The sequence below is a fragment of the Vulpes vulpes genome, chromosome 9 (assembly GCF_048418805.1).
Source record: "Vulpes vulpes isolate BD-2025 chromosome 9, VulVul3, whole genome shotgun sequence".
Lineage (NCBI taxonomy): Eukaryota > Metazoa > Chordata > Mammalia > Carnivora > Canidae > Vulpes > Vulpes vulpes.
This window is the reverse complement of record NC_132788.1, coordinates 75,971,580-75,998,908: the sequence shown is the minus strand read 5'-3', so window position 1 is coordinate 75,998,908 and position 27,329 is coordinate 75,971,580. Positions and strand designations below refer to the sequence as shown.

General features: G+C 41.5%; 1 protein-coding gene across 2 annotated transcripts in view; it reads right to left on the bottom strand.

The window, feature by feature from the left end:
- Positions 1-27,329, bottom strand: part of TAFA4 (TAFA chemokine like family member 4) — a 171,002-nt gene that overhangs the window by 96,146 nt on the left and 47,527 nt on the right. For both annotated transcript variants that reach the window (XM_025989826.2, XM_072720496.1), the window contains exon 3: positions 25,221-25,336. In XM_025989826.2, coding sequence (XP_025845611.1) covers positions 25,221-25,336 — 116 coding nt within the window. The remainder of the gene's footprint in view (positions 1-25,220; positions 25,337-27,329) is intronic.

Here is a 27,329-nt window from a genome sequence, read left to right as displayed (position 1 = left end):
TGAGCATTGGGTGATATGCTATATGTTGGCAAATTGAACTCCAATAAAAAATAATTTAAAATAAAATATAGTAAATAAAAATCCAAATCCCTAAGCTTAGACCAGGAGACTCTAACTCAGTACATCTGAGTGGGAGCCCGTGAATGTGTACTCCAATAGTTTCACAGGGATTCTGATGCAAGCGGCCAAGACCACTCTTCAAGAATTCCTACTTGAGGTCTTAGCACATGGTGAGTGAGAAACAGGAGAACAAATGATGAATCAGTACTGCCTCGTAAGTGTCAAGACTGCGTAAGACCAAGAAAGAAACAGGGATATAAGGAAGGGCTCATTTATAAGGAGGTGACTGTTGTAAGCCAGGTAATAGTATCAGGAAGAACCAGGCATCCCACTAACTGCACTAGTGAGTTTAGGAGGATACATTGAACCCAATCCCTTCCTTCTCCTTTGGGGCTTCCATTCCCAGAGGATACTTGTATTTGGTCAGCTCTGAGCCACATGAAGGCTACTTCCGTACAATGAGCCTATGGTTGTCCAAGTCTGCCAGTGACAGGGTACAGAAGTCCATCTAATTTCAAGGAGAAGCAATAGCAACCCCCTTTGGCTGCTGACCCAAAGGCACATTCTCCAGCCAGTTTTTCCAGTGCCCAAGGCAATGTGCTCATCTCTACTTGCCTGGCTGCCTCTATCTCTCAACCAGATCAGACCTAGAATAGGGGGCCTCCCAAAACTGCAATCACAAGTTTTGAATTGAATGGGTCAAGCTTATGCTCAGCCTAAAAGTCAATATGCACCCATGATCCATTTCCTTCCAGATTCACTAAGCCTGAATCCTTAGTCATTGAAATTCTCTAACCAAGTTCCCAAACATTATCACACCACCCTCAAAGTAGCACTGTCATCTACAAAAAAAGAAAGTGAACTAACAAGACTGAGCCCTCAGTTCTTGTGAGCTCTGGGTGGAGGAAAAATAACCTCCCTCATCTCATATTCATGATGAGACTAGATAATCCTTTTGGATCTAAAAACTCTACATGTTTCCCCTATAGTGTTCTAAAATAATTCCTCCTTAATAAACTCTTCTCCCTTCAAAGGAAAACTGAGGGTTCTTAAACCAGATATGTGAAAGTTCAGTTGTGATTCACTTGAATCTTTTGCAAGAACACGGCAATAATGTACAAAGCAATGTGATTTCTAAGTAAATTGTACTTTAATTTATAATGTCAAATAGATATAAAGTTGGAGCGTCAAAATGTTTACATATCTTTTAGCCTTAATTATTATTATTATCTACTGCAGAACTAAAGGGAAAAAAATTTTCCCCTGCTAAATGTTCTAAAAATAAATTTTCAAGTGTTAATAGATATGAGTTATTTGTGAGTTTAAGATTTATTTAGGGTGGGATCCTTGGGTGGCTCAGTGGTTTAGCGCCTGCCTTTGGCCCAGGGCGTGATCCTGGAGTTCTGGGATCGAGTCCCACATCAGGCTCCCTGCATGGAGCCTGCTTCTCCCTCTGCCTATGTCTCTGCCTCTCTCTCTCTGTGTGTGCCTGTCATGAATAAATAAATAAAATCTTTAAAAAAAAGATTTATTTATTTATGGGGCTCCTGGGTGGCTCAGTTGGTTAAGTGTTTGGCTTCAGCTCAGGTCATGATCCCGGGGGTCCTGGATGGAGCCCCGAATCAGGTTCCTTGCTCAGCAGGGAGTCAGCTTCTCCCTCTTCCTCTGCACCTCCACCCTCTTTGTGCTCTCTCACTCTCTTCTTTTTAAGATCGTATTTATTTGAGGGGGCGGAGAGGGAGATAGAGCACATGTGTGGAAAGGGGCAGAAGGAGAGAATCCTCAGACTCCCCACTGAGCACAAAGCCTAATGTAGGGCTCAATCCTACAACCCTGAGATCATGACCTGGGCCAAAACCAAGAGTCAGATGTTTAACCAGCTGAGCCACACAGATAACCCCAGTTGTGTTTTTAATACAAGTGTGAATCTATAACATCTTCTTTCTATTAACTTCAAGTTTATTTTAAGTAATATTTTAAATGCAAGATTTATCATTTATTATTAATTTTCCCTGGAATGCCCACCTTTCCTCCTGTCTACTAGAAAAAACTTGCTCTTAAAACCTGGGTAAGTCTCATGTCTCCTGTAAGGTGAGGTTGGGCCACGACCTCTACCTTTCCTGGGTAGCTCCCTTTGCTAATTCCTACCCTAATTTGTACAACATACTCAGCACTCGTCTATATTTTCCTTTAGTCTCTTACCATCTGTTTTCCATGATATGGCCCTTTATTAGTTGTTCATTTCAATGCAATAAATATTTATTGAAGGACTACTGTAGGCAAAGACAGTACAGCAAGGTGGTTAATGGATGGAAAAAGGGCCAAGTCCGAGGCATTCTGTTTATCGTCTACTTACTACCTGCATGACTTTGGCTAGCCACTCAACTCCCGTGCCTCAGCTTCCCTATCTCTACAAATAGATTTAGTAGTAGTTTAATGTAACAGGGGGGCAGCCCAGGTGGCTCAGCGGTTTAGCGCCGCCTTCAGCCCAGGGCATGATCCTGGAGACCCGGGATTGAGTCCCACATTGGGCTCCCTGCATGGAGCCTGCTTCTCCCTCTGCCTGTGTCTCTGCCTCTCTCTCTCTGATGAAAAAATAAATAAAATATTTTTTAAAAAGAGCTGGTATTCAAAATATATTTTAAAAAATAAAAATAAAAATAATGTAACAGTGCCTGGAGCAGAGCAAGCCTCAATAAATGTTAGCTACCACTATTGCTAAGCATATTTCTGGGCTCAGAGAATATGGAAGTAAATACAGTACAGTGACAGTTTCATATTTTAGAACTTATTCACTAATTTAATAAATATTTACTGAGCACCTAGTATGTACTAGGTGCTATTTGGGCAATAAAATTGTGAACACTCCTTCATTGAGAGAAAAAAACAATCAACGAAAAAATAAATAAAAATATACTAGGATGTCAGATAATTATGAGTTCCATAAAGAATTAGAAAGTAGGATAAAGGATAAGAGAGTAATATGGCAGGACAAGGGGCACCTGAAGAGGTAGCATTTAAGCCAAGTCCTCAATGAAATAGGAGACTGAACATGAAAGAAGGTTCAAGGCAGAGGGAATACAAGCCTGGGATGAAAGTCTTCTTAGAGGAGGCCAGCGTGGCTACAACAAAGTGAGTAAGGAGGACAACGGGAAGAGATGAGGTCAGGGATATAATCAGAGCCTGGGTCGGACAAGGCCTTGGGAGGTCATGGGAAGGACTACAGGCTTTATACTAAGGTCATGGAAAGCCACTAGAGGGTTACAAGGAGGGAAATGACATGGCTTGCTACATGGAGAATATACTAAAATCACATACATTTTCACTAATCATCAAAATGCTACACACTCACCAGTTGCTCTTGTGAGTTCTCCTTGGGCAGGCACCAAGTCCTATGATGCTTGGAATCTCACCCTACTTATTTGGAGCAAGGAAAAGGTATGTGATTAAAGCCTTAGCGATTGAATGAATGATCTTGCTTCTCATTTGACTGAGTTAAAAAAAAAAAAATCACCAAGTTCTTCTTTCTTCTTTTTTTTTTTTTTTTGAGAGAGAGGAAAAGCACATGTGTACATGCAAGCAGTGGGGAGCAGGGGGTGATGTGGGGGAGGGGCAGAAGGGGAGAGAATCTCCAGCAGACTCTGCACTGAGCATGGAACCCTATGCAGGGCTCAATCTCACTGCACTGAGATCATGCCCTGAGCCAAAATCAAGAGTCCGATGCTCAACCAAGTGAGCCACCCAGGCGCCCCACCAAGTATCTTCTAATATTTTCTCTCTATTTGTGTGTGTGTGTGTGTGTGTGTGTGTGAGAGAGAGAGAGAGAGAGAGAGAGGTTTTGGTTTGTGTGTTTCCTTTCCTAACCATCTTTCAAAGAAAAGTGAACAATAATTTTACCTCCATAGAAGTCCGCTTTCTAACAACCTCAAACATCTGGAACACAGCTGTGAAAGAACACAAAACATCCTATGGAGCCCTGCAAGAATCAGCCATAACCTCGTAACACAAAATCTCTACATTTTACTTTGAACTATCTGAATACACACCAGATCACTCTTAAGTAACCTACAATCCTAACCTTTGGTCCCAAACCTGCAGCAGAATAAAAATTAGAAAAGGGATAGTGAAATTCTTAGGAGCCAGAATTCAAGGAGCTTTGTCTCTGAGGACAAAATTGGTTACGGGCACATGGGCAAAGACGACTGGAAGGTCTAAGGCAATTTTCTCTCTGAAGGTTTTTAAATAACCTTGCTGTATTATTTGTATGCTGTTTAGTCAAAAAATAGAATACAGGATCATTCTGAGAGTCCATGGATAATACTGCACAAAGGAATTGGCCACTATGGTTGCCTTACACAATGTCCCTCTCTGAAGGGAAATATGTTCCCAAGCCCATGTAACTTGTCTGAATATTCCTACTAAGAACATTCTTCCAGAGTCTTATGGAAACTTCTCTTGACCTAGATTTTCAACCCACCAAGTAGCCTCTTGGGTTAACTCACTTTCCAGGCTCCATATGTAGCAGTAACCTTCACATGATTTTTAAGTTAACTCCTAAGACTAATACTCAGGCAGGAATCCTGAGCTGGAAAAAAGGTATTACGGTGCCACTTTTACTTCTAAGACTAACTGGTACTAGGAAGTGCACTCAACCCAAGATATGGTTTTCAGCATTCACACAGATGAAGAAATAATTATACCTCAGGTCACTGAATGGGTCTGAGCCTCAGTGCAAATATGAGGGGATAACACACAGACCTCCAGGATCAGAGATAGGAAGTCAAACAGGACATGCATAAGGTAGATGATTCGGATCAGTGCCTGTTAATAATATAATAATTACTTCTATCAATTAAACTCATCATCATGTAAATAACATTCTTCTTGAATTAAACTTAAATTCCCAGAGCATTCTTATTATCATCTCCTGTGCACCTGTTCCATGTTCAAAGTGGGGCAATCAGATTCCCTGTCACAGTGGCATTCAGTGATTTCTTCCAATTCATGCAAACTGTCAAAATGTTGCCACACAGCCACTTCTGAAAACTCAAAGATACACTGGTGGCACAATTGCTAAATAACACAGCGCGTCTAAAAGACAGTCCCTCTTAATAAAGGAACACCACGGCCTGTCAATTTGCTAAGCATATCAAGCATACGCAGAGCGTTGCAAGGATGGAAGAAACAAAGCCTGTACCCTAAGGTATGGAACTAATTTGAAAAGAGGATAAACAGGAAATAATGTTAGATGTTAGTTAATGAGAACCCATGGATATCAACCTTTAACCACCTAGATAATGCCCCTAATTGCCATCAAAATGATTGCAAATCACTGATATTAAAAATGGATTTTACATACTATGATTGCTCTACTAATTCATCATTATCTAAAAATAAGTTATGTAGAAGTACATTGTGAAATACAAACATATACTTATTCACATATAAATATACACATATAATATAGTGAAATGTTCTTAATTTTTCCTTGAGTTATTCGAGCTCCAAAGACAAAAACTACTCCAAAACAGCCCTTAGTTTTAGCACCAAACAGCGCTGGAAGCCAACATCATTGCTTTTAAAGGGGAGAGGGGTAGGAAAAAGCCCTATTATCCAAAGAAATACAATATTAAGCAATGACTCTAGTCAAGAGAGGATGTAAGGACTAGAGCAGACCAATTTATCTCCATCTCATTCCATCACTAATTAAAATCTGATTTTTGCTTCTCCATCTGCTTATCAAACACCAAATACCACCACAAGACGCTGTCTCCAACAAGAGCAATCCTGCTTTTCCTCCCCTCTGTGGACTATCGGGCCCCGCTCACTTTATCAGTCAATGTGGCATTATCTCTAACTTCTCTCGTGGAGCAAAGAAGCCATCACATCCAGCCATCTGATGCCAGTATGAGGAACAAGGCTCACTCATTTGAGATAATGCTTCATGGGAATGCTTGTCATCCTTTATACACGTGCCATCCCCCAAGTCTCAGTGCTTGGAAGGAAACCAAAAACAGGATAATGTCCATCAGTTTTCACAATGTCCTTTTTGTAGATATGTTATAGTGAAGTTAATAATACTATAAACCGGGATCCCTGGGTGGCGCAGCAGTTTGGCACCTGCCTTTGGCTCAGGGCGCAATCCTGGAGACCCGGGATCGAATCCCACGTCAGGCTCCCGGTGCATGGAGCCTGCTTCTCCCTCTGCCTGTGTCTCTGCCTTTCTCTCTCTCTCTCTCTGTGACTATGACTATCATAAAAGAAATAAAAATAAATAAAAATAAATAAAAATAAAAATAAATTAAATAAATTAAAAAATAATACTATAAACCTAATGACCCACCATTTTAAGGAATACATGTGTGAAGCAGAAATATGACTTCGTGCCTTCCTCAGTTGATAAATAAAAGCATAATTTCTCTTTTCCCCAGCCATTAAATTCTCTTTTTCAAACAACTTGTATATAAAAATATTTAATGGGTTAATATGAATGAGGCACTATTCTAAGTGGTATGGATGTGCCTGAGTATGTCCATGTTTAATGAACACATATCAACACAGATGCAAATGGATTCCTCACAGCAACCTTACAAGGAAACACAGTTGCTGTTTCATTTAACTGAGGAATCTAGTGTTCAGAGAGGTTAAGTAATCTGCTTGAGGTCACACAGCTTATCTGGAAGAAACCAAAAATTGTTTCCAGGTAGCAGTAATCTACAGCAAACTGTTACAAAGCAGGGGGAAAGAACTTGGTGTTGCCCCAAATCTGAATTTTTATGTCAAATCCTGTGATTTTCAAACAACCCAACCAAATTGAAAATACTTTTAAACATTATCTGTCCAGGGATGTCTGGGTGGCTCAGCAATTGAGCATCTGCCTTCAGCTCAGGCCATGATCCTAGAGTCTGGGATCAAGTCCCAGATGAGGCTCCCCCAGGGAGCCTACTTCTCCCTCTGCCTGTGTCTCTCTCTGTGCGTGTCTCTCATTAATAAATTTTAAAAATCTTTTTAAATAAATAAATAAACATCATCTGGTGAAACACAACACGTATGTGGGCCTAATTTACCTGTGGGCCACCACTTTGGGACATTGACTTCAAACGATAATTTAATCAAATTTTGGTGGGGAAAAATATGTCAAATGATTGGCAATAAGTAATTGGTGATATTCACACGTCATTGCAAATATCTGTTCCATATTTGTTTGATTCAGAAAAACTTTAATCCCTTCCTCCTCCTGAGACACTTAGCCAAACCTATTTCTTAATTCATGTCTTCTTGCAGCAAAGTTTTCCTTTGGTCAGGTAGAAAATGACCTTGCTGGTTCTATTTATTATTTAACAGAACTCCGTCTCAAAATCCCTGTCATAATCCATAATAAAATAGAGAGAGCAGAACTTAATCGGCTGTAAATGTACAGTAGTTAGCATTCACCGCAAAATGCTAATAATATATCGAGAATGCCATTTCTCTTCCTGGCCTTTGGACCAAATTGGTTAATGGGCTGAGACTCGGGAAATAATGGAAATAATTTAGGCAGAGAACTTCCCAACCATGCACCAACCTTGAACTGCACTATATCCAAGCAGTGGAAGCAGCCCGAGACAGGAGCCTACCACGCAGGGTTGGCAATGAGCGCTCGCCAGTGTGGACCCTTGTAACTCTGACAAAAAGATAATCTAATATTTCAGTCCCAAGTGGCAAATGTCCACTTTTAAGATATTGCTAGCATCAGATTTTCTTAGAATACTGCATAATTAAAACTGAATGTCTAATATGCATGTAGAATGTCAAAATCCTATGGTATTAAGGAGTTTTCTGAAAGATTGTTGTAGTCCATGGAGGTCCTTAGCCCAATATGCTAATCACATATGCTAATCACTGGGCTGTGATCCTGAAACTAATCGAGTGAAGCGCAAAAACTATTTTTCCAAAATCCTGGCCTTCAAATTCCTCCCTTTTAAAGAAGACCTCATCTGCAGCTTCTGTGACTATAAAGGAGAATGACCAGTGTGGCCTCCCTCTGTTAGTAGTTTGTCGTGTTATGTATGTACCCCCCTCCCTCACAAGCCAGCAATTCCTCCCAGCCATCCACATATCCCAGGGAAATTGCTAAACAGGTCCATACAGAGAAACTTAAATGGATCGCCAATGCACTTCTGTTGTTGTTTCTTGTTTTGATTTTGTTTTTTAAAGAGTGGAGAGCTCAAGAGCTAGAGCAACCCAAGTGTCCACTGCTAAGAGAATGGAGTCACCTGCAGCAGGTGTTCACCATGGAATGTTCAGCAGCAATTCCAACTTTGGTCTATTCATTATTCACTCTCAGGGACTAACTCAGGAAAATCTTTCCCACTTATATCCTGAAGACCTGAGATGACAAGCCCTGGGAAATTTTATTTTACATGAGAAAATAGCCTATTATATTCAATATTCACTCAGTTTAAAAAAAAAAAAAAAGACATTGTGCCAGGTACCTTGTGAAACAAAAATAAGACACCCAAGCTTATCCTTTAGGAACTCTTTGCCTTGGAAGAGAGACAGACACAAATCCTTTTCATCCTCAATGATAAAGGCCACAAAAGACGTGCACACCCACATAATGAAAGCACTTGAAGGTGTTAGCTCCACCAGAGGATGCCAGGAGGGAGGAGGACATGCTGCTCTAACTAGCCATGGAGGGGCATGAGCCTACCTCACCTTGGCCCAGCTCTACACCCTCCATGAGAATGCCGTGGCCCTGGAAGTTTTCAAGCATTCCCTTATTTCTCTCTCTACACATGGGTAGAAAGGGACACTAGGATTCACCAGAAAAATCAACCCATCTGTGACCTGCCTGGCTCCCACCTACTGGAACTACAGATTGAAAACACAAATGTGAGTGACAAAGATTCAACTTACTGGATACCCGATAGGGGCAGCGAAAAACCTCCACTCACGTCACCACAACGGGTCACACACAAGCTCCACGTGTCAAGAGTACAATACGACGCAGGAGCTTCCATTTCTGCCCACGACTGACCAACTTATCCTCTGTGGCCTTTCCCAGCTGGCCTGAAGGTTAGCTTATCTTTGTTGACACCGGACATCATGCATGGCAGCTTCCCACACAACCATCAGGTCACTTCCATGGAGGGAAACCATCCTCTGATGATGCGACTAGATGCCTGTGTTTGGAGCACCCCTTACCAAGACAGCAGACTTGTTACCAAGGGCAGGGTGGTGAAGATGTGGCTGTAAACATGGCAATTCTTTATCTCCTTTATGCCATGGTGAAGCCTACTAACTTCTTCTCAAATACTGTAAATGCATAAGATAAAATTCATGGGATTGCAAAGGAAAATAGTTATATCGAAATGTGCTAAGTTCAGAACCCAAGCAATTTTAAAATACTATTTATGTGTGTGTAGACACATGTAGTTTTAGTAAAAATAGGCATAGAGTAGCATATGCACCAGATGCCGGTCCTTACAGGGATGTATGTTTTTACCCTCATTAACCTGTTGACTAACATGTTCCTGAGGGTTTCCAAACTAGTACATATTACAGAATATTCAGATAGATTCTAACTCTATCCTTCAGGAAAGCCTGAGCTACAAATATATGCTAATTGTAATATGCGTCACTATTTCTCACCCATGCCACCTTCTGAACCATCAGCAACATAGACCAAGCAGGATAAAGAACATTGTCAGGGGCCAGGGAGCAGAATCCAGGCATTTGTTCACCTTGGACCAGAACCATCTGAACTGGCATCTCAGCAACACTAAAGCCCACTAACCACAACTGCTGATCCATTTAAGACATCATACCCTCAGTATACCTCAAAGCTTGAAAGAACCTTAGCAAAAGATCATTTAGCTGGGAGTTTTCAAGCTACAATGACTAAGAATACATTTTACTAGTAAGAATAAAGTTCACAGTCTTCCAATCAGCTAGTAGCTGCATTGTTGTACTCGGATTACAAAAATGCATACATGAGGAGCACCTGGGTGGCTCAGTTGGTTAAGGTCATGATCTCAGGGTCCTCAGAGACCTGCATCAGGCTCCACACTCAGCAGGAAGTCTGCTTCTCCCTCTCCCTCTGCCCTTCTCCTCACTCATGCTCTCTCTCAAATAAAATCTTTTTAAAAATGCATAGGTGAAACGGCATTACTAGGAAGTCATTTTAAGATTTCAGGCCCTGGGGGGCACTTGGCAGAATGAGCACTGGGTGTTATGCTATATGTTGGCAAATTGAACTCCAATAAAAAATTTAAAAAAAAAGAAAAGAAAAGAAATCGCTTCATCTGATTGTTACAGTTTGATTTTAAAAAAAAGATTTCAGGCTCTTTCTCCATCAAAATGCCATCACCACACGCTTGAAAATGAGATATATACAGATGAGGGACACCTATCCAATTTGGTCAATTATTTTATATCCAAGATGGATATAAAGACTCTTAAAAACCTCCCCCTCTACTAGGCAGCGGATCTACACATTGTCAATTTAAAAATTCATCTAAATTCTGTGTTTTACAGCTGTAGAAACCAAGGCCAAGAGATTCAACAATTTATCATAATAATTTTTCATGGTCTACACAACTAGTTAATTGTCTAAACGTGGAAGAAAGGCTGGTCGCCTGGCTTCCAAGTTGGCATCCTCAGTGTTCAGACTGCACAGATGTGATCTGCTTAAAACATTCTTATCTGAAAAGCTGTATTGTTTAAATTATTGCACACCATTATTTTAACTTTCTAATTCAGACTAATTGCTGTGGTAATATCAGTCTGGCTTATTAACATGCCTAAATCATTTAAAAGTAAATCTATGATATTATTATTTTCAAGTACTCTAAGCAACTTCACCTAGGTAACAAGAGGAGAATTTATAATTAGCAATATTTTTATTTTACCTACTAAAAATGCACTAAGCAGACCATATACAAAAATTAACTCGAAATGAATCACAGACCTTAACGTAAAGCCTAAAGCTAAAACATTTTCTAGAAAACCACCTCTGCGACCTTGGGTTAGAGGCAACTATTTCTAAGACATCAAAAATACAATACATAAAAGAACACATTGGAAACCGGGCTTCACCAAAACAGAAAACTTCTGCTCTTCAAAAGGCACCATGAAGAGACTGAGCAGACTGGGAGAAAATATCTGCAATTCATTTATTTGATGAAGGAACTGTATCAAGAATATATAAAGAACTCTCAAAATTCCACATTCAAAAAAAACCCCAACTTTTGAAAAACGGGCAAATTATTTGAATACACACTTCACCACAGACGCCCAGAAAATGATGTGCAACATCATTTGTCATTAGGGAAAGACAAATTAAAACCACCATATGAGATGACTACACACTTAATGAAAAGGCTAACATTAAAAATACAGCTCTAACCAAGTGCTAGCAAGAACGTAAGGGAACTGGGGCTCTCCCTCACTGCTGGTACGAGTGGGGGGTTGGTACAACCACTGTGGAAAACAGTTTGACAATTTCTTAAAATGTAAAACAGACATCTGTGACATGAACCAGCCATTCTGCTCCCTCGTAGTTCCTTAAAAGAAATAAAAGCCTATGTCTATTTTGTCCTTTTGTATATAATGTTAACACCTCTATTTGAAATGGTCCAAAGTGCAAACAGCCCAAATGTCCATCAACAGGTAAATGGACAAACAGTGTGTGGCAGACAATTGAATTACTCAGCAATTTTTAAAATGAGCTAATGGGGCACCTGCGTGGCTCAGTTGGTTAAGCATCTGCCTTCAGCTCAGGTCATGATCTCAGGGTCCTGGGATGGAGCCCCACATCGAGCTCCACGGTCAGCAGGGAGTCTGCTTAAGGATTCTCCCTCACTGTCTCCCTCTGCCCCTCTCCTCACTCATGCATGCTTTCTCTAAAACAAATAAGTAAATTTTTTTTAAAGATTTTATTTATTTGTGAGAGACACAGAGAGAGAGAGAGAGGGAGAGACACAGGCAGAGGGAGAAACAGGCTTCTTGCAGGGAGTCCAATGCAGGACCCGATCCCAAGTCTCCAGGATCAGGCCCTGGGCTGAAGGTGGCGCTAAACCACTGAGCCACCCAGGCTGCCCAGTAAATTTTTAAAATATAAAAAAAATCTAATAAAAAATGAGCTATTGACACATACAATACCATGGATGAATCACTAAAAAATTATACACAAAGAAATCAAACAAAAAATACATACTGTAGGATTCCACTTCAACACAACTGTAGAAAATGCAAACTCATCTATAAGGAGAAAAACATCAGCAGTTAACCAGGGATGGTGGGGGGAGAGGTAAGAGGTTCTGTACTAAGAAGCACAAGCAAACTTTCAGGAGTGATGGGTATATTCATCATTTTGATCATGGAGATGCTTTCATGGTGTACACATGTGTGTTAAAACTTATCAAATTGCACTCTTTTTAAGTAAGTTCCATTCAGGGGATCCCTGGGTGGCTCAGCAGTTTAGCTCCTGCCTTCAGCCCAAGGCGCGATCCTGGAGTCCCGGGATCGAGTCCCACGTCGGGCTCCCAGCATGGAGCCTGCTTCTCCCTCTGCCTGTGTCTCTGCCTCTCTCTCTCTCTCTAGGTCTATCATAAATAAATAAATAAATCTTTAAAAAAATAATAACAAGTTCCATTCACTGTATGTCAGGTACACCTCAATAAGGCTGTTAAAAATAAGTAAAATTAAAAGAAATACCTTAGGTTCTAAACATAATACCAAAACTCTTTATATGAACTATTCCATTTAAACCTCACAATAACACTTTGAAGTTTGGGAGGTTGTTATACCCATTTCCAGGAAAAAGAAAGTGAGGCTCACAGAGAATAAATAACTTTGTTATTTAGTAACTCCTATAGCTAGGACTTTACAGAGCAAAGGCCCAAGCATTTTGATTTCACGTTAAATAAATGCTTCCAAAGCACTTGACAATTTTTTAAGGTAACAAACAGTTCCCAGGCAAAGACAGACAGAAAATAGATTTTTATCCCAAATATATTTATACTATTTATTTGCTTAGCAAATCTCTTTTCATAGACAGCACATGGGTAAATGTCAGCCCTATCATTTCAGGATCATCACAAATTCTAAAATTAATAGGGTTCAAATTAAGGTTTCAGTGACTTAAGAGAAACAATCCAAGTCCTGACAGGTCACCCATTCAAGAGTTGCAAGTGAGGCTCACTGGAAAACAAACTCAACACCAGCACAACACAGGCTGGAAAAGTCAGGCTAATAACCTTCTGGTTCCCACCCGGAGAGATAAAACACCTGAATTTTTTTTTTCAGCACACACACACACACACACACACACACACACACACAGAGCAACTAAATTGCTGGTCTAGCCATTTAATGGATATTTCAAATTCCTAGGTGGTGCCCTAAAAGTACACTAACTAGAAAAATCATAAATGTTGATGGCTGCTCTCTCTTTACATATGGGTGTTATTTCCTAGCAGATAGGACTGGCCAGCAACAGTCAAGCACGTGCAGTATCGCGTTTGAATCCACTGTCCTCTGCTGGTCCCCGCTTACTTGGAAGTCTTTAGGACGAGACCGCCGGACATTTGGAAAAGGGCATTGAAAAGAAAACCATGTTCACGTCCCTGGCTCAAATCCACGCAGGTTTTCGAAGCTCCTTTTGAAAGAAGTGCCCTCCACCATCCCTTGCAAATGCTTTCCAAACCAGCAGGTCAGTGACTGGGTTGGGTTTGGGGGAAGAAGACACACACCTTAACTTTGTTCTCCTCCACCCATCACCAAGTTCAGGTTGTTCGAGTCTCCCACCCCCACACTTCAGGTATTTTTTTTTTCTAGTTCTTTAGCAGCTGCCTATGCAAAATCAGTGAGGAGTCTCTGAAAAGAAAAAAAATACCTGCTTCTCACCACACTGTGGATATTTTTTTTTCTTTTCATGCTTATAGTATATTTTTCCTGAAGCAAAGTTTTCTATTATTTTCCCTTCTTTTGGACCTCAGAACTCACACCAACAGGTAAGAACCAGGACCACACAACCCAGCTGGAGATGCCACTGCCTTCAGGCTCTCCTCACCCTGTTTATATTGGTGATAGTTCTCACCTGCTTTCAGACATGCCCTAAAACATAAGCACTAACAGCATATGGCATTAGAAGTGAAATAGTTTTTTAACTCTACATACACACACATAGCCTTGTCACCATCAACTAATCCTTCCTGGTGGCTTTCTGAACAGCTCTTCATAACATCATTTCCACTGTGCTACTCTGAGACCACCATGTGGGCTACAATATTTCAAGCATCCAAACCACACCTAGAAAAACACAAAACCTCCTTTATCTTCCTGCCCCATCTCTACCGCTCCTTTTTACCTGTGATTTCATTTTCGCTATATGGGACAAAAGATTCTCATTTCCTTAGTTACCACTGACAGATGAGATACTGACCTGTAGCTTTTTGATCCCCAAATTGGAGGCTTTGTTTAAATGAGTTTAAGTGTATGGCTTGAAAGAAGAAAGAGGAAACTTCTTCTCAAGAGTAAGGAGAATCCTTTTCCTAACTACCCAGAGAACTCTTCAAAGGTGGATCTCTACCTCCTCTGCCTCAAAGACTCAGAAAGGAGCAGCAGGAAAGCCCGCTCTGTGAAGCTCACAAGCTCATTTAAGGAGCTGAAATTCTTTACTCTCCGGTCAGTGAAACAACCCTTCTTTCCCTGGAAAAAGGATGTGAAGCTTGTTCATTTGTCAGGTATTTTGCAAAGCTGACCTTGCCAACGGCACTGGGACTTGAACTGAGAGCCCAGGAGATAAGAAGCTGAATATTAACACCTCGTGTAATCTGTTCCTTTCTCTTCTTATTAAATGCCAAGATTATGAAAAGCCCATGAAGATGGCACTGGAGGAAAATAATGTAGGGTACAAGAGAGGTCAATGGCATCTCTCACGCTAGAGGCTTTAGCATCCAGGAATGGCCATGCCAGTGCAAAAGGAGTATTTTCACGCTCTTTCCAAACAGTGTAGATGGACAGCACCTCCACAGGGGGGAAACAGACCTCCCCCAGCCCAGCTGTGGTCCGCCACCACTAACATAGAGACTCAACAGCCCTGGATCAAACTATAGCTTGATAACAGCTACAGTCAAGTTTCTTTTTTTTCCTTCTGAATCAGGGGTTCTCATCTTTGGCCGCAGGACTGGAGGCTCACCGGGCAGCTACTGAATAATACCGTTGCCTGGGCTCCACCTTGCAAGATTCAGAGGCAGCATAGCAGTGAAGAAGCCTGTGTTTTAGTGTGTAAAAGCTCCCCAGAGGGAGGCTTTAAGTAGGCATCATCATATAGATGCCATTTTCAATCACCACCAGAACAGAGGCTTTTTGACCATTTCACCATCCTTTTTCTTGTTTATAAAATAGAGGATATTCTTATGGAGTTGTCTACATAGAGATATATCCACATGGTTAATAATAAAGTAGCCATTCACTGGGGGTGGAGCGGAGGAAAATGGGAACAATTATGGAAAGACCTGTATGAAAACTGTATCACTGGATTGCCCTCAGGTGGGTAACTACCCATTGTTGGTCAAAACACGCTGTCCAGGGAGTAACTTCAAGACTTACTGACTGGGGGTGCCTGGGTGGCTCGGTGGTTGAGCGCCTGCCTTCGGTTCAGGGATCGAGTCCTGCATCAGGCTCCCCAAGAGGGGAGCCTGCTTCTCCCTCTGCCTGTGTCTCTGCCTCTCTCTCTGTCTCTCATGAATAAATAAAATCTTTAAAAAAAAAAAAAAAAGACTTACTGGCTGGAGGAATCACTCACACACACATACTCTATTTCAAATTATTTCGACATTCTCTCTTCCTAAAAAGCACACTCTTACAAAGAGCAATCACACAGGCAGTGAGTAGGAAACAGAATGATCTTCCCCAGTCTTTATGACTTGAGGTTACAAACCCTACTTACCTGGCATTTTCTCTAAATCTAGAAGTAGTCATTTACAGGGGGGGAAAAAAGAACTAAATAAAACATAAAAATAAATTAACCGAAATAAAGGGAAATGAAACATTGTGCCCTATGACTGACCCATGAAAACGCAAATAACTTCTATTTCTCATCTTTCAGCAAGCACTCTTAAGCCCCAATTTGTTAGCACGCGCTGTTTATTACAATAGCCTCCAGCCTCGTGCGGCCCTTGAGCACTTGAAATGTGGCTAGGGCCACAGGTAGAAATAATATTTTGGATTAATAAAATTAATTTCACTTATTTCTCTTTTTTTTATGTGGTTACAGAACATTGGAAATCACCTATGTGGCTCTCATATTTCTATTGGACCACACTGCATTAGACCAGGCTTACTTTTTGCTATTGGACTCTTCTGAGCCTTGCCTGCCCCCTAGTGTCAGAACTCAGGCAATACAGGCAAATCATTTTTCATGTGCAGCTTCATTATTTGCAGTTTTCACCAATAATATATTGCGCTTGAGCCTCACCAAAAAGCTCCTGTAGTAGAAATTACATTCCCCACTCAACTGTTACCTTGCAAAGAACAGATTTCTTATGGAAAATTAGGGCTAGAATAGCCAAACCAATCAAAAGTATCTGCAGGGTTCCTATAAAATTACAGCCATATAGGGGCCAGAAACATGAGCTCAAACTTAGATGCAACAACTACTCTTCATGTAACCTAAGTTAAAAATAACACAAGGCACCTGCGGGGGCCAAGGGCTGGCCACTCCCCAAGATGGGCCACTTTCACATAAAGCTTATTTTGAGTTAAAAGCAACCAAGACAGACAGGGCACCTGGGTGGCTCAGCAGTTGAGCATCTGCCTTTGGCTCAGTGTATGATGCCGGGGTCCTGGGATCGAGTCCCTTATCCGGCTCCTCACAGGGAGGCTGCTCCTCCCTCTGCCTAAGTCTCTGCCTCTCTCTGTGGGTCTGTCATGAATAAATGGATAAAATTTAAAAAACAAAAGAAAAAAGGCATCCAGGGCCCAGCAGATTCAGGGAAAGCTCTTTACCTCCCCTGACAACTGTCTATAAAGAATTTTGATAGATCTGCTCCAGGAAGAGAGCTATCACCAGAGGTAACTATAATATATGAACTAAGTATGGTACACAGGAAGATTAGCAAGACATGTTCCATGGAAGTCCTTTATGACCCACTGTTCCTGAGTGGCCCAGCAAATGTCTGTTTACTAACCATTTACTGTTTCATTCTTCCTGAGGACTACATTCCTTTCCTTTGAAGACCCAGATCCCTACCCCCTTCTCCTAAGTTCACAAGGACATAGAGACCTCATTTTGCCTGACTGTCTTCAGAATCTCCATGTCTATATGGATTCCCCATACACAGCCCATTAAATTTGATTTTTCTCCTGTTCATCTGTCTCATATCAGTTTAATTCTCAGTCCAGCTAGCAGGACTAAGAATTAAACTTAGGGGAGAGAGGACAGGATATTCTTGCTCCCTGAGACGCCAATGCACACAATCACAACATTCACATTTTCATCATCATTCAAAATACTAGAGGACAGGAAATCTAAGTTGCCATAAATGTTAACAGTACAGATATCTATAAAATAGAATACATTCCAAAGGAGAAGGCAGGTTTCAATAAAGACAGCTTTCTTTGAGCATTCACTATGCAAACACAATGCTTAGCACTTTCCAGACATTAATACAGGCACACCTTTGAGATACATCCAGACTGCTGCAATAAAGTCCACATCACAATAAAGACAAATGGATTTTGTTTTCTAGTGCATATAAATTTATGTGTATAATATATTGCAGTCTATTAAGTGTGAATCCTTATGTCTAAAAAACAATCTACATACCGTAATTTAAAAACACTATTACAAAAAAAGCTATCATCCACGCTTTCAGCAAGGTCTAATCACCAATCAATGACAGATCACCATAACAAATGCAATAATGAGAAAGCTTGAAAGATTGCAAAAATTGGGCAGCCCGGGTGGCTCAGCAGTTTAGCGCCACCCTCAGTCCAGGGCGTGATCCTGGAGACCTGGGATCGAATCCCATGTCGGGCTCCCTGCATGGAGCCTGCTTCTCCCTCTGTCTGTCTGCCTCTGTGTGTGTGTGTGTGTGTGTGTGTGTGTGTGTGTGTGTCATGAATAAATAAATAAAATCTTTGAAAAAAAAGATTGCAAAAATTACCAAAATGGGACACAAAGACACAAAGTGAACCAACACTATTGCAAAAACGGCCCGGGTACACTTGCTTGACACAAGGCTGTCACAAACCCGTTTGTTAAAAAACCCAATCCTGGGATCCCTGGGTGGCGCAGCGGTTTGGCGCCTGCCTTTGGCCCAGGGCGCGATCCTGGAGACCCGGGATCGAATCCCACATCAGGCTCCCGGTGCATGGAGCCTGCTTCTCCCTCTGCCTGTGTCTCTGCCTCTCTCTCTTTCTCTCTGTATGACTATCATAAATAAATAAAATTTAAAAAAAATAAAATAAAAAAAAAAAATAAAAAACCCAATCCTGTGAAGTAAGATGAAATACAACCAAATGGAGTATGCCTGTGATTGAGCTCTACGAATCTAACAGGACTCTTTTTACCTTTTATTATCCCCACTTTACAGAACAAGAGACTGAGTCCCAAACTGGTTTGATAACCAGCCCAAGCACAAAAGGAGAACCAAGCAAATGTGAAGCTCTTGTAGCTCACTGTGCCTGCCATATGCCATAAAAAATCCCTTGTATCCCTTGACCCACGCATTTCATGTCTTCCACCAGCACCCCGCAAACTGTGACTGGCTAGCTCGTTAGCTGCCAGGTAGTGTGAAATCTCAGACCTGTCCCAATTCTTGTCAGCTGGTGGCATCTTTGGGTCACTCTGTCCCTAGCTTGCTGAAGCCTTATTTGCTAGAAATTCCTTTTCTCCTCCTTTCTCAGGGTTGAGCTGAAACGTCAGTCTTCATAAAGCAATGCTCTTCATTACCGTCTGCCTTTTAGAACAATGAAAAATGAGCCTTTTTCTCTTGTACATGATAAAGCTTCAACCTCTCAAGGCATTCATCTATCTCCCTTCACCTACCCACAGCCCTCAACTGTTCTTCAAAGATGAAAGCTTCCAGACTCTCCTTCATTCTGCATGCCTCTAAATATATGAATAGCTACTCTTTATGGAGTATTAACCCTGTGCTAATCCCCCTGCCCACTTTTTCTTAGTCACCCCCAATAACCTCATAAGGTAAACAGGCATACCATTCCATTGTCACAGAGGATGATGCAGGCTCAGAGAGGTTAAGTGCTCTTGACAAGGTCACACAGCCAGATGTGTGAAATCAGGCTTCTTTTTGACTCCAGAGCCCAAGCACTTGGCTCCCCTTTACTGCTTCATTTCCATGTGTGCTCCAATTTTTCAGGACCTATAGTACACCTGAACACTACATTACATAGGAAGTTTTATACCGAAACAGGTTATGTTAAATAGTAGCTAAGCACCACAACATTTGCTGCAATTTACACCCCCACCCAGGTCATGCTTCAAGCTTCCTGGGGAAACAGAACCACTGACAGGAACTTGCAAACCAGCAGCACCTTGAGCTCCCACCTCTCTGTTACAGCAGAAGAGGTTCTGTCTTCAACAGGGAAATGTTTAATTTTTTGAAGTGTCCAATTATTCCTAGGACTGAATCTCAGGGACAAAGGGTGCCAACTGTCCCAAAGTCATCAGGTCTACAATCAGATGAAAGTTTTGCAAAGTTCCCCACAGGATTAATTCCGCAGGGTTCTCAAGTTTCTGAAACTGCCAGCATCTTTCCACCACGATAAGTTTGCTGCCCTCTTGTGGGCAAACGGTGGTGCTTACAGCAAAAAGGGAAAAAAAAGGACAAATTGCTCGCGAAGAAATAAAAGTTAACTCCGGCTTCCTTTTCCTTTTTTTAAGATTTTATTTATTCATTAGAGACACAGAGGCAGAGACACAGGCAGAGGGAGAAGCAGGCTCCCTGCAGGGAGCCCAATGCGGGAGACTCGATCCCAGGACTCTGGGATCAGGCTCTGGGTGGAAGGCAAACCACTGAGCTACCCAGGGACCCCTGGCTTCCTTTTCATAGAAACTGACCTATCAATTGGCCCCCTCACCTTTCCTATAGCCTGAGGCTACAAGAGTCCCCATGGTCTCATACTCAATCATTACCTCAAGTAGAGTTTTTTTTTTTTTTTTTTTCAAGTAGAGTTTTAAAAACACAGGTGGTCTTTTGTGTTTTCTAATTCCTTAAAAACATAGCTTCTGGACTCTCGCAGAAGTTTATTAAAACCATTTGCCTTAAAGAAAGACTCCCACCACCTATCCTATGAAAATTAGGTGGGGGGACGCCTGGGTGGCTCAGTGGTTGAACACCTGCCTTTGGCTCAAGTCATGATCCCTGGTTCCTGGGATCAGATCCCACATCGGGCTCCCCGCAGGGAGTCTGCTTCTCCCTCTGCCTCTGCACACACCCCCTTTAAAATCTTTAGAAAAAAAAAAAAACAAAGAAAAAAAGAAAATTACATGAGGTTTTATTAGGTTTGGTTCCTAATGCTTGAACTAAAATGAAAACTTCAAGCCCCTTCTAGTCTACCATCTTTCAACCTGGGGGGGTGGATGCCACTTTCTTCCCCTTTATCCTAGGGAGCCCTTGTGAAATCTCTCCTTGTTTATAGGCAACCATCAACAAGCCACCCTCCTAATCTGAGCCATTAAAAGCAACCAATAAATTCCTACTTAGGGTTTCCTGGGGCCACAGTTCCTTTAATTGGCCAGCACAAACCACAAAGCCCTTGGGAGACAGTGTCAGGAGCCCTTCTGGACAGTGATGCACAGGCTTTTGCAGTTAACCCTCTACAGCTTGCTCCTGGCTCTGGAGCTGCTTTGGGTGCATGCAAAGTAACACCTGACTAGTTTCTCAGCGTCTCAGAGCAGAGGGCCTCTCCCACCTCCCCAGCGATTCTGACCCTGAGTTTTCTATCAGCTGAGCTCTCTACTGGGAAGAACACCACACGGCCACTGCAAAGATCATAGACTTTCTTCCCTTTTTTTTTCTTTTTTATTTACTTTATTTTTCTATCTATAAAAGAGAATGGTGTTTTTTTAATAATAAATGTTTTACTGGTGTTCAATTTGCCAACATACAGAATAATACCCAGTGCTCATCCCGTCCAGTGCCCACCTCAGTGCCCGCCACCCAGTCACCTCCACCCCCCGCCCTCCTCCCCTTCCACCATCCCTAGTTCGTTTCCCAGAGTTAGGAGTCTTCCATAGACTTTCTTCCCTTGAAGGTTATTAGTGAACATTTATAGCAGTCCCCAACCCCCTCCCCCATCACACACACACACACACACACACACACACACACACCCTGATGGAATACAGAGCTGAGCTCACTAGAATGGGAGGGAGGCAGGAAAGGGGTGGTCAAAGTGCCCCAGTGTCCTCGATCTACAAAAAGCTTTTGCCAATCATCAAGTAAACAAGCAATAAGAGCCAACAGAAAAAAAAAAAAAAAAAAAAGAGCCAACAGAAAAGTGGATAAGGAATACAATAGCCCAAATAAAAACAAACAGTCCGCCAGCACATTAAGAGAGTCGTCAGGCAAAAAGAGACATAAGCCCATATAACTGACAAGTTTTCCTTACTAGATGGGCAAAAAATCAAAACTTGGTAGCGCCCAGAGTTGATAAGGAGGACGTAGGGAAACACTGTTACTGTGGGGGGGCAAGTATTAAAAAGTCCAAAAGTTCTGGAGGGCACGTTGGCCCTATTAAAACATGAATGTGCTGTGTCAGAAGCTGCAGGATACTCACCAAAATTCGGGTTCTCCTGTCTCCCTGTGCCCGCAGCTACAGTGTTTCCCAGTTGCCCTGCAGTAAGATGTGCCTATGGGCCCAGGCTTTCACCAACAGTGTGCACATGATGCAGCCCACAACTAGGCCGGCTCTTTAACATGTCCCAGGGGAGCCCTCCAGGCTCATTTCCCCTGCCAGCTGGCTGGAATGGAGGCCACTCTAGGACAACCTTGGAAGCCACAGGTTGAAAATGACAGTACTTCCATCCACCGTAGGTCCCATAAAGACTGCTGTACAGGAGGATCATCCAGTGGACATATTCACCACCCCCTACCTCTGGGACTCATGAGCAAGAAACACACCCCCACTTGTTGAGCTGTTATGTGTATTTGGACTATTGGTTACAGCAATTAGGTGACTCTCACTAATACATATATGTGCACCTTAACTCAAGATCTTGCTACTAGGAATTCACCTGAAGGCGGAACATACACATTGTATAAATATGCTAACAAGCTAAATGTCCACAAAAATTGGGAGTGATCAAATCATATACGGCACATCCACGCCAGAGACGACTATGCAGTGTTACAGAGAGTGATAGATCTGTAAGCACTCAAATGAAAGGATTTATAAACTCTATTGTTAAATGGGGAAAAAATCAAAACAGAAGGCGTAGTGATATACAAGTGCATACACGCATGCTGGTATACACATTTTCTGGAAGGAGAGCTGTGATGATTAATTTTACGTGTCAGCCATCGGATGCCCAGATAGTTGATTAAACATTATTTCTGGGTGTGTCTGTAAAGGTGTTTCTGGAAGTGATTAGCATTTAAATTGGTGGACTGAGTGAAGTAGATGGCCCTCCCAAGGTGGCTGAGCCTCACCCAATCCCTTGAGTACTTAAAGGGAACGAAGAAAAGCTGGAAGAAAGCTCACTGTTGAGCTGGACATCAATCTTCTGGTTCTCAGCCCTTCAGACCTAGACTAGAGTACACATCAGCTCTCAGAACTTCAAACCACACCACTGGCTTTCCTGGGTCTGAATTTTCAGCTTGCGGACCGCAGATCATGAGACTTCTCAGCCTACACAGTTGTGTGAGCCAATACTTCAATATAAATCTCTTTTTATATCACATATATACATGCACACGAGCATGCACGATAAGAAAATGGAAGAACAAAAAAATAAAATAAAAATAAAATAAAATGGAAGAACAGAGCCCCCTGCAGGGACTAACCAGTCCTGACTCCTTTGATGGTTGCTGAGACAAGGGGTGAGGATTTAAATCCCAAAAATGAAAGAAAGCGGGAGGAATCCCCCAAAAACCAAAGGACAGGTGCTGAGAATCCAAATAAAATCATCTAGGGGGCAGCCTGGGTGGCTCAGAGGTTTAGCGCTGCCTTCAGCCCAGGGCCTGATCCTGGAGACCTGGGATCGAGTCCCATGTTGGGCTCCCTGCATGGAGCCTGCTTCTCCCTCTGCCTGTGTCTCTGCCTCTCTCCCTCTCTCTCTCTCTCTCTCCCTCTCTCTGTCTCTCTGTCTCATGAATAAATAAATAAATAATCTTTTTTAAAAATCATCTAGGAATTTGAGGGTTGAAAATTTCATTCCTGTAGCAGGATTTGCCAAGGCTTTGCTCTGACTTCTCGCTGTCCGGACTGCCGCTGATTCTTTGCTTATATAGAAGATATTGTCTGTATTTCTTGTGTATGTAATTCTAATCTTAATTTAGTTTTATCCCTCTGGCTGTACCTTTTCTAAATTCAAAGAAATGAGGATTGCCATGTGGATAAAAATTGAAGGTTCAGTTGTGTCTTCTGTTTCCTTCAACTTTTAATCACTTTTCAACATAATCTCTCAAGCCGAGTTCCTGGAAGTCTGGAAATCTGCTCTTGATATCCTGCCCCGCTGAAATGCTCTGCGTTATTGCCACCCTGACTCTCAACTTCCACCCAAGAACCGAGATATGAATTAAACAGATAAGACTAATGACTTCAAACACTCTATCCTTGAGAACAAGCTCATCAAGAGATACACAGTGCAATGACCAACTAGCTGTAGGCACTTCGCAGCAGCCAAATGGTATTGATTTTATGCTGATTCATTAAAATTTCAATTATTTTTCTCGTCTTCTCTGAACTCTCACTTGAGGAGGGAAAATTGAATCGTGAGAGGTTTTTTAAATCATCTTAAGCCTAATATTATGTCTTTACCTTAAAATACCAGAATAACTGAGTGGAAGACACAACACGCTCTATGTCTGACGGGGAGGCTATCTGATAAACTCCATACATTAGGCTTGGGGGAGACGGAATTTATGATTTTGACATATACCTGGTTGAGGGTTCGAGATTTACTTTTTCACGAAGCGGTCAAAGCAAGCCTGGCATTGCCACACTTCAAATTACTGAAGCAATGACAGTAAATTAACTATTTGGCAGCAAGTCCACAAACAACTCTGAATGTCTCAGGAAAACACAATTTACTGGGGCGTTTCCATCCAAGTCTGTAGCACTTTAAATGTAGACATAACAAGGAAAGGGGGGGCAGAAACACACATACATAAGCACCTTCACGCACAGATCCTTAAGTGATTATTTTCATCTTTTTTTTTTTTTTTTTTTAGAAATAAGCAAAGTATAGACAAGGGTCTCGTGAGAAATGAGAATGATTCTCTAGAAGTTTAGACATATTTTATTTTAGGTCCCTTGCAAAAGCTACCATTCCTTTTTTTTCCTTTTCTTCTTTATTTTTTTTTTAATTTTTATTTATTTTTATTTATGATAGTCACAGAGAGAGAGAGAGAGAGGCAGAGACACAGGCAGAGGGAGAAGCAGGCTCCATGCACTGGGAGCCCGACGTGGGATTCGATCCCGGGTCTCCAGGATCACGCCCTGGGTCAAAGGCAAGCGCCAAACCACTGCGCCACCCAGGGATCCCCTTCTTTATTTTTTTAAATCATTCACCATCTTTTCTCCACACATGTCGAAAAGGTCTTAGATGATCTGAGAGCTTCACTCTCACCCTGGAAATGTTTAAGTTTACCAATAAAGATGTTCTACCTTCGAAGCTACGGGGGTAATACATACACAAGACAGTGCTACTGGTTTTCCAGGATTCTCAGAGAAAAATCAGGCTAAGAAGGAAAATGTGCTCAGGAAAAGAAAAGGGGGGGGGGGGAAGCATGGAAAACATCTTTTTAAAATGCCTAGAACAACACTCTGAACTGCTTTGCTCTGATGTGTTTCATGCTTCCTCTGATTATTTACACCCCATCAAAAGCCCTTGTCAATTACCTGTGTCTAAAATGTGGACTCTGACGTTTGAAAGGGTTTTATTAATTGATCTCAGGGGCGCATAATGAGCTTAAAGGGCTTACCCGCGTGGCCCCGGGGGTGCTGGCTCGAGGCGGACATCAGCTTGCAGCACACCATGAGCACATAGGCCAGAAGGAGCCAGTGTGACAGCAACACTGACTTAGCAGAGACTCTCATCCTGGAGAGGAAGCAGGACACAAGTCAGTGAGGGCTCAGTGACGAAGGTTCTAGGGCAAACACACAAACACGATCTGGGGGAAACTGGAAGAAATCAGTGAGAGATGCTCAGTGCTGGATTTCCCACACACACACACACACACACCACCACCCCCAAGGAAAATGAAGGCAAATCAAACCGGATTCCCACTGTGCATTAACTCAATTTTCAATGAACAATTTTTATAATTACGAGTTTTCCAAGTTAGCAACATGCTTCAATGAGAAGTCTATTTATGAAGCCCCACTGTGTAGCTTGACTTGTCCTGATAGAACAAGGAGGTAACATACTATTTTATATCATGAAATTAGAAAGCTACACACTTAGAGTTGGATTCAAATAAAATATACATGGTGTCTGCATCTCAAAGAAACCACAGGAATTGTCACACTCAGCCTGAGAGTTTTCTCCTGGTTTCTCTGTGTATTAATAAATGATTATCAGTCTGAAAGTTTGGTGAGAACATGGGCAAGTACAGATGAATATAAAATAAGCTTAACTTCATATGGATGTCAACAGATGAATACATAAAGAAGATGTGATATATATATATATAATGGAATATTATTCAGCCATGAGAAAAAAGGAAATACCGTCGTTTGCAACAATTCAGAAGGACTTTGAGGGCATTATGCTAAGGGAAATATGAAGGAGAAAGACAAACACTGTTTGATCCCAATTATCTGTGGAATCTAAAAAGGACAAACTCAGAGAAACAGAGTAGAGTGTTACTTAGTAAAGGTTGGGAGGAGAGAAAAATGAGGAGAAATCGATCAAAAGGTACAAATTTTCAGTTATGAGATTAATGTTTGGGGATCGAATGTACAGTGTGGTGATTATAGCTAATAACATTTTATCATATACTCGAATGTTGCTAAGAGTAGATCTTAAATGTTCTCACCACAAAAAAAGAAATGGTACTTATGTGACAGGATGGAGGTGGTAGCTAATACAATGCTAGTCATCATTTTGCGATTTATATACATATCAAACCAGCACATGGCACACCTGAAACATACACAATGTTTTGTGTCAATTATATCTCAATACAACTAAGATAGATAAACTTAACTTCATACAGATGGACAGTAGCAAAACAGTTGCTCAAAGACAATTCAGCTCACAAATGTGGATGTGTAGTCTACTATTCTCAAACCCAAAAGAAATTAAATAAAAATAAAATATCAAAAGTGCATTTTCAGGGCACCTGGGTGGCTCAGTCAGTTGAGGGTCCGACTCTTGTCAGTGCAGGTCACGATCTCAGGGTCAGCAAATGGAGCCCTGCATCACACTCCATGCTAAGTGCAGAGTCAGCCTGAGATTCTCTCTCTCTCCCTCTGCCCCACTCTCTCTCTCAAAGAAATAAACATATAAAATCTTTTTTATAAATGTATTCATTCTTTCCTCGATTTTCTTTTTATTTTAATTGAAGAATAGTTGACATCTCTACTAATTTCCTACTCTTTTTGACATTATAGGGAAATTATAACCTTATTAACTTTTGTTTGTTTTTTAATTAACTTTTTCAAGCAAAGTGGATCAGAGAACTTGGTATTTGAAATTTCAGTGATACTGGGTTCTACCAGACATATGTTTCATGGTGTCTATGATATATAATTCACCACAATGGAGCTAAGGAACCCCCTTCACATAAATATACATACATACATACATATACATATCATGTATAAACACTTATGGTTGGACTCCCATTTTGCTCAGTAGAGACAACGCTCCTGAAGTTCTAGAAGGAAGGGTCTAAGCAACCCATGGCTGCCAGCAGCACCTCAACCAGAATCCTGAGTCTGTGCTTAACGAAAAGCATAGTCTTGGGGACCTAGCACCCAAATCATACTCCATGGAACAGGTTCTACCTCCACCCTTCCCTCTTAGCCTCTCACAATTTAGTCAAACAGATCTTGTTGGAAAAATATCATACAGTTCATGGATCTGA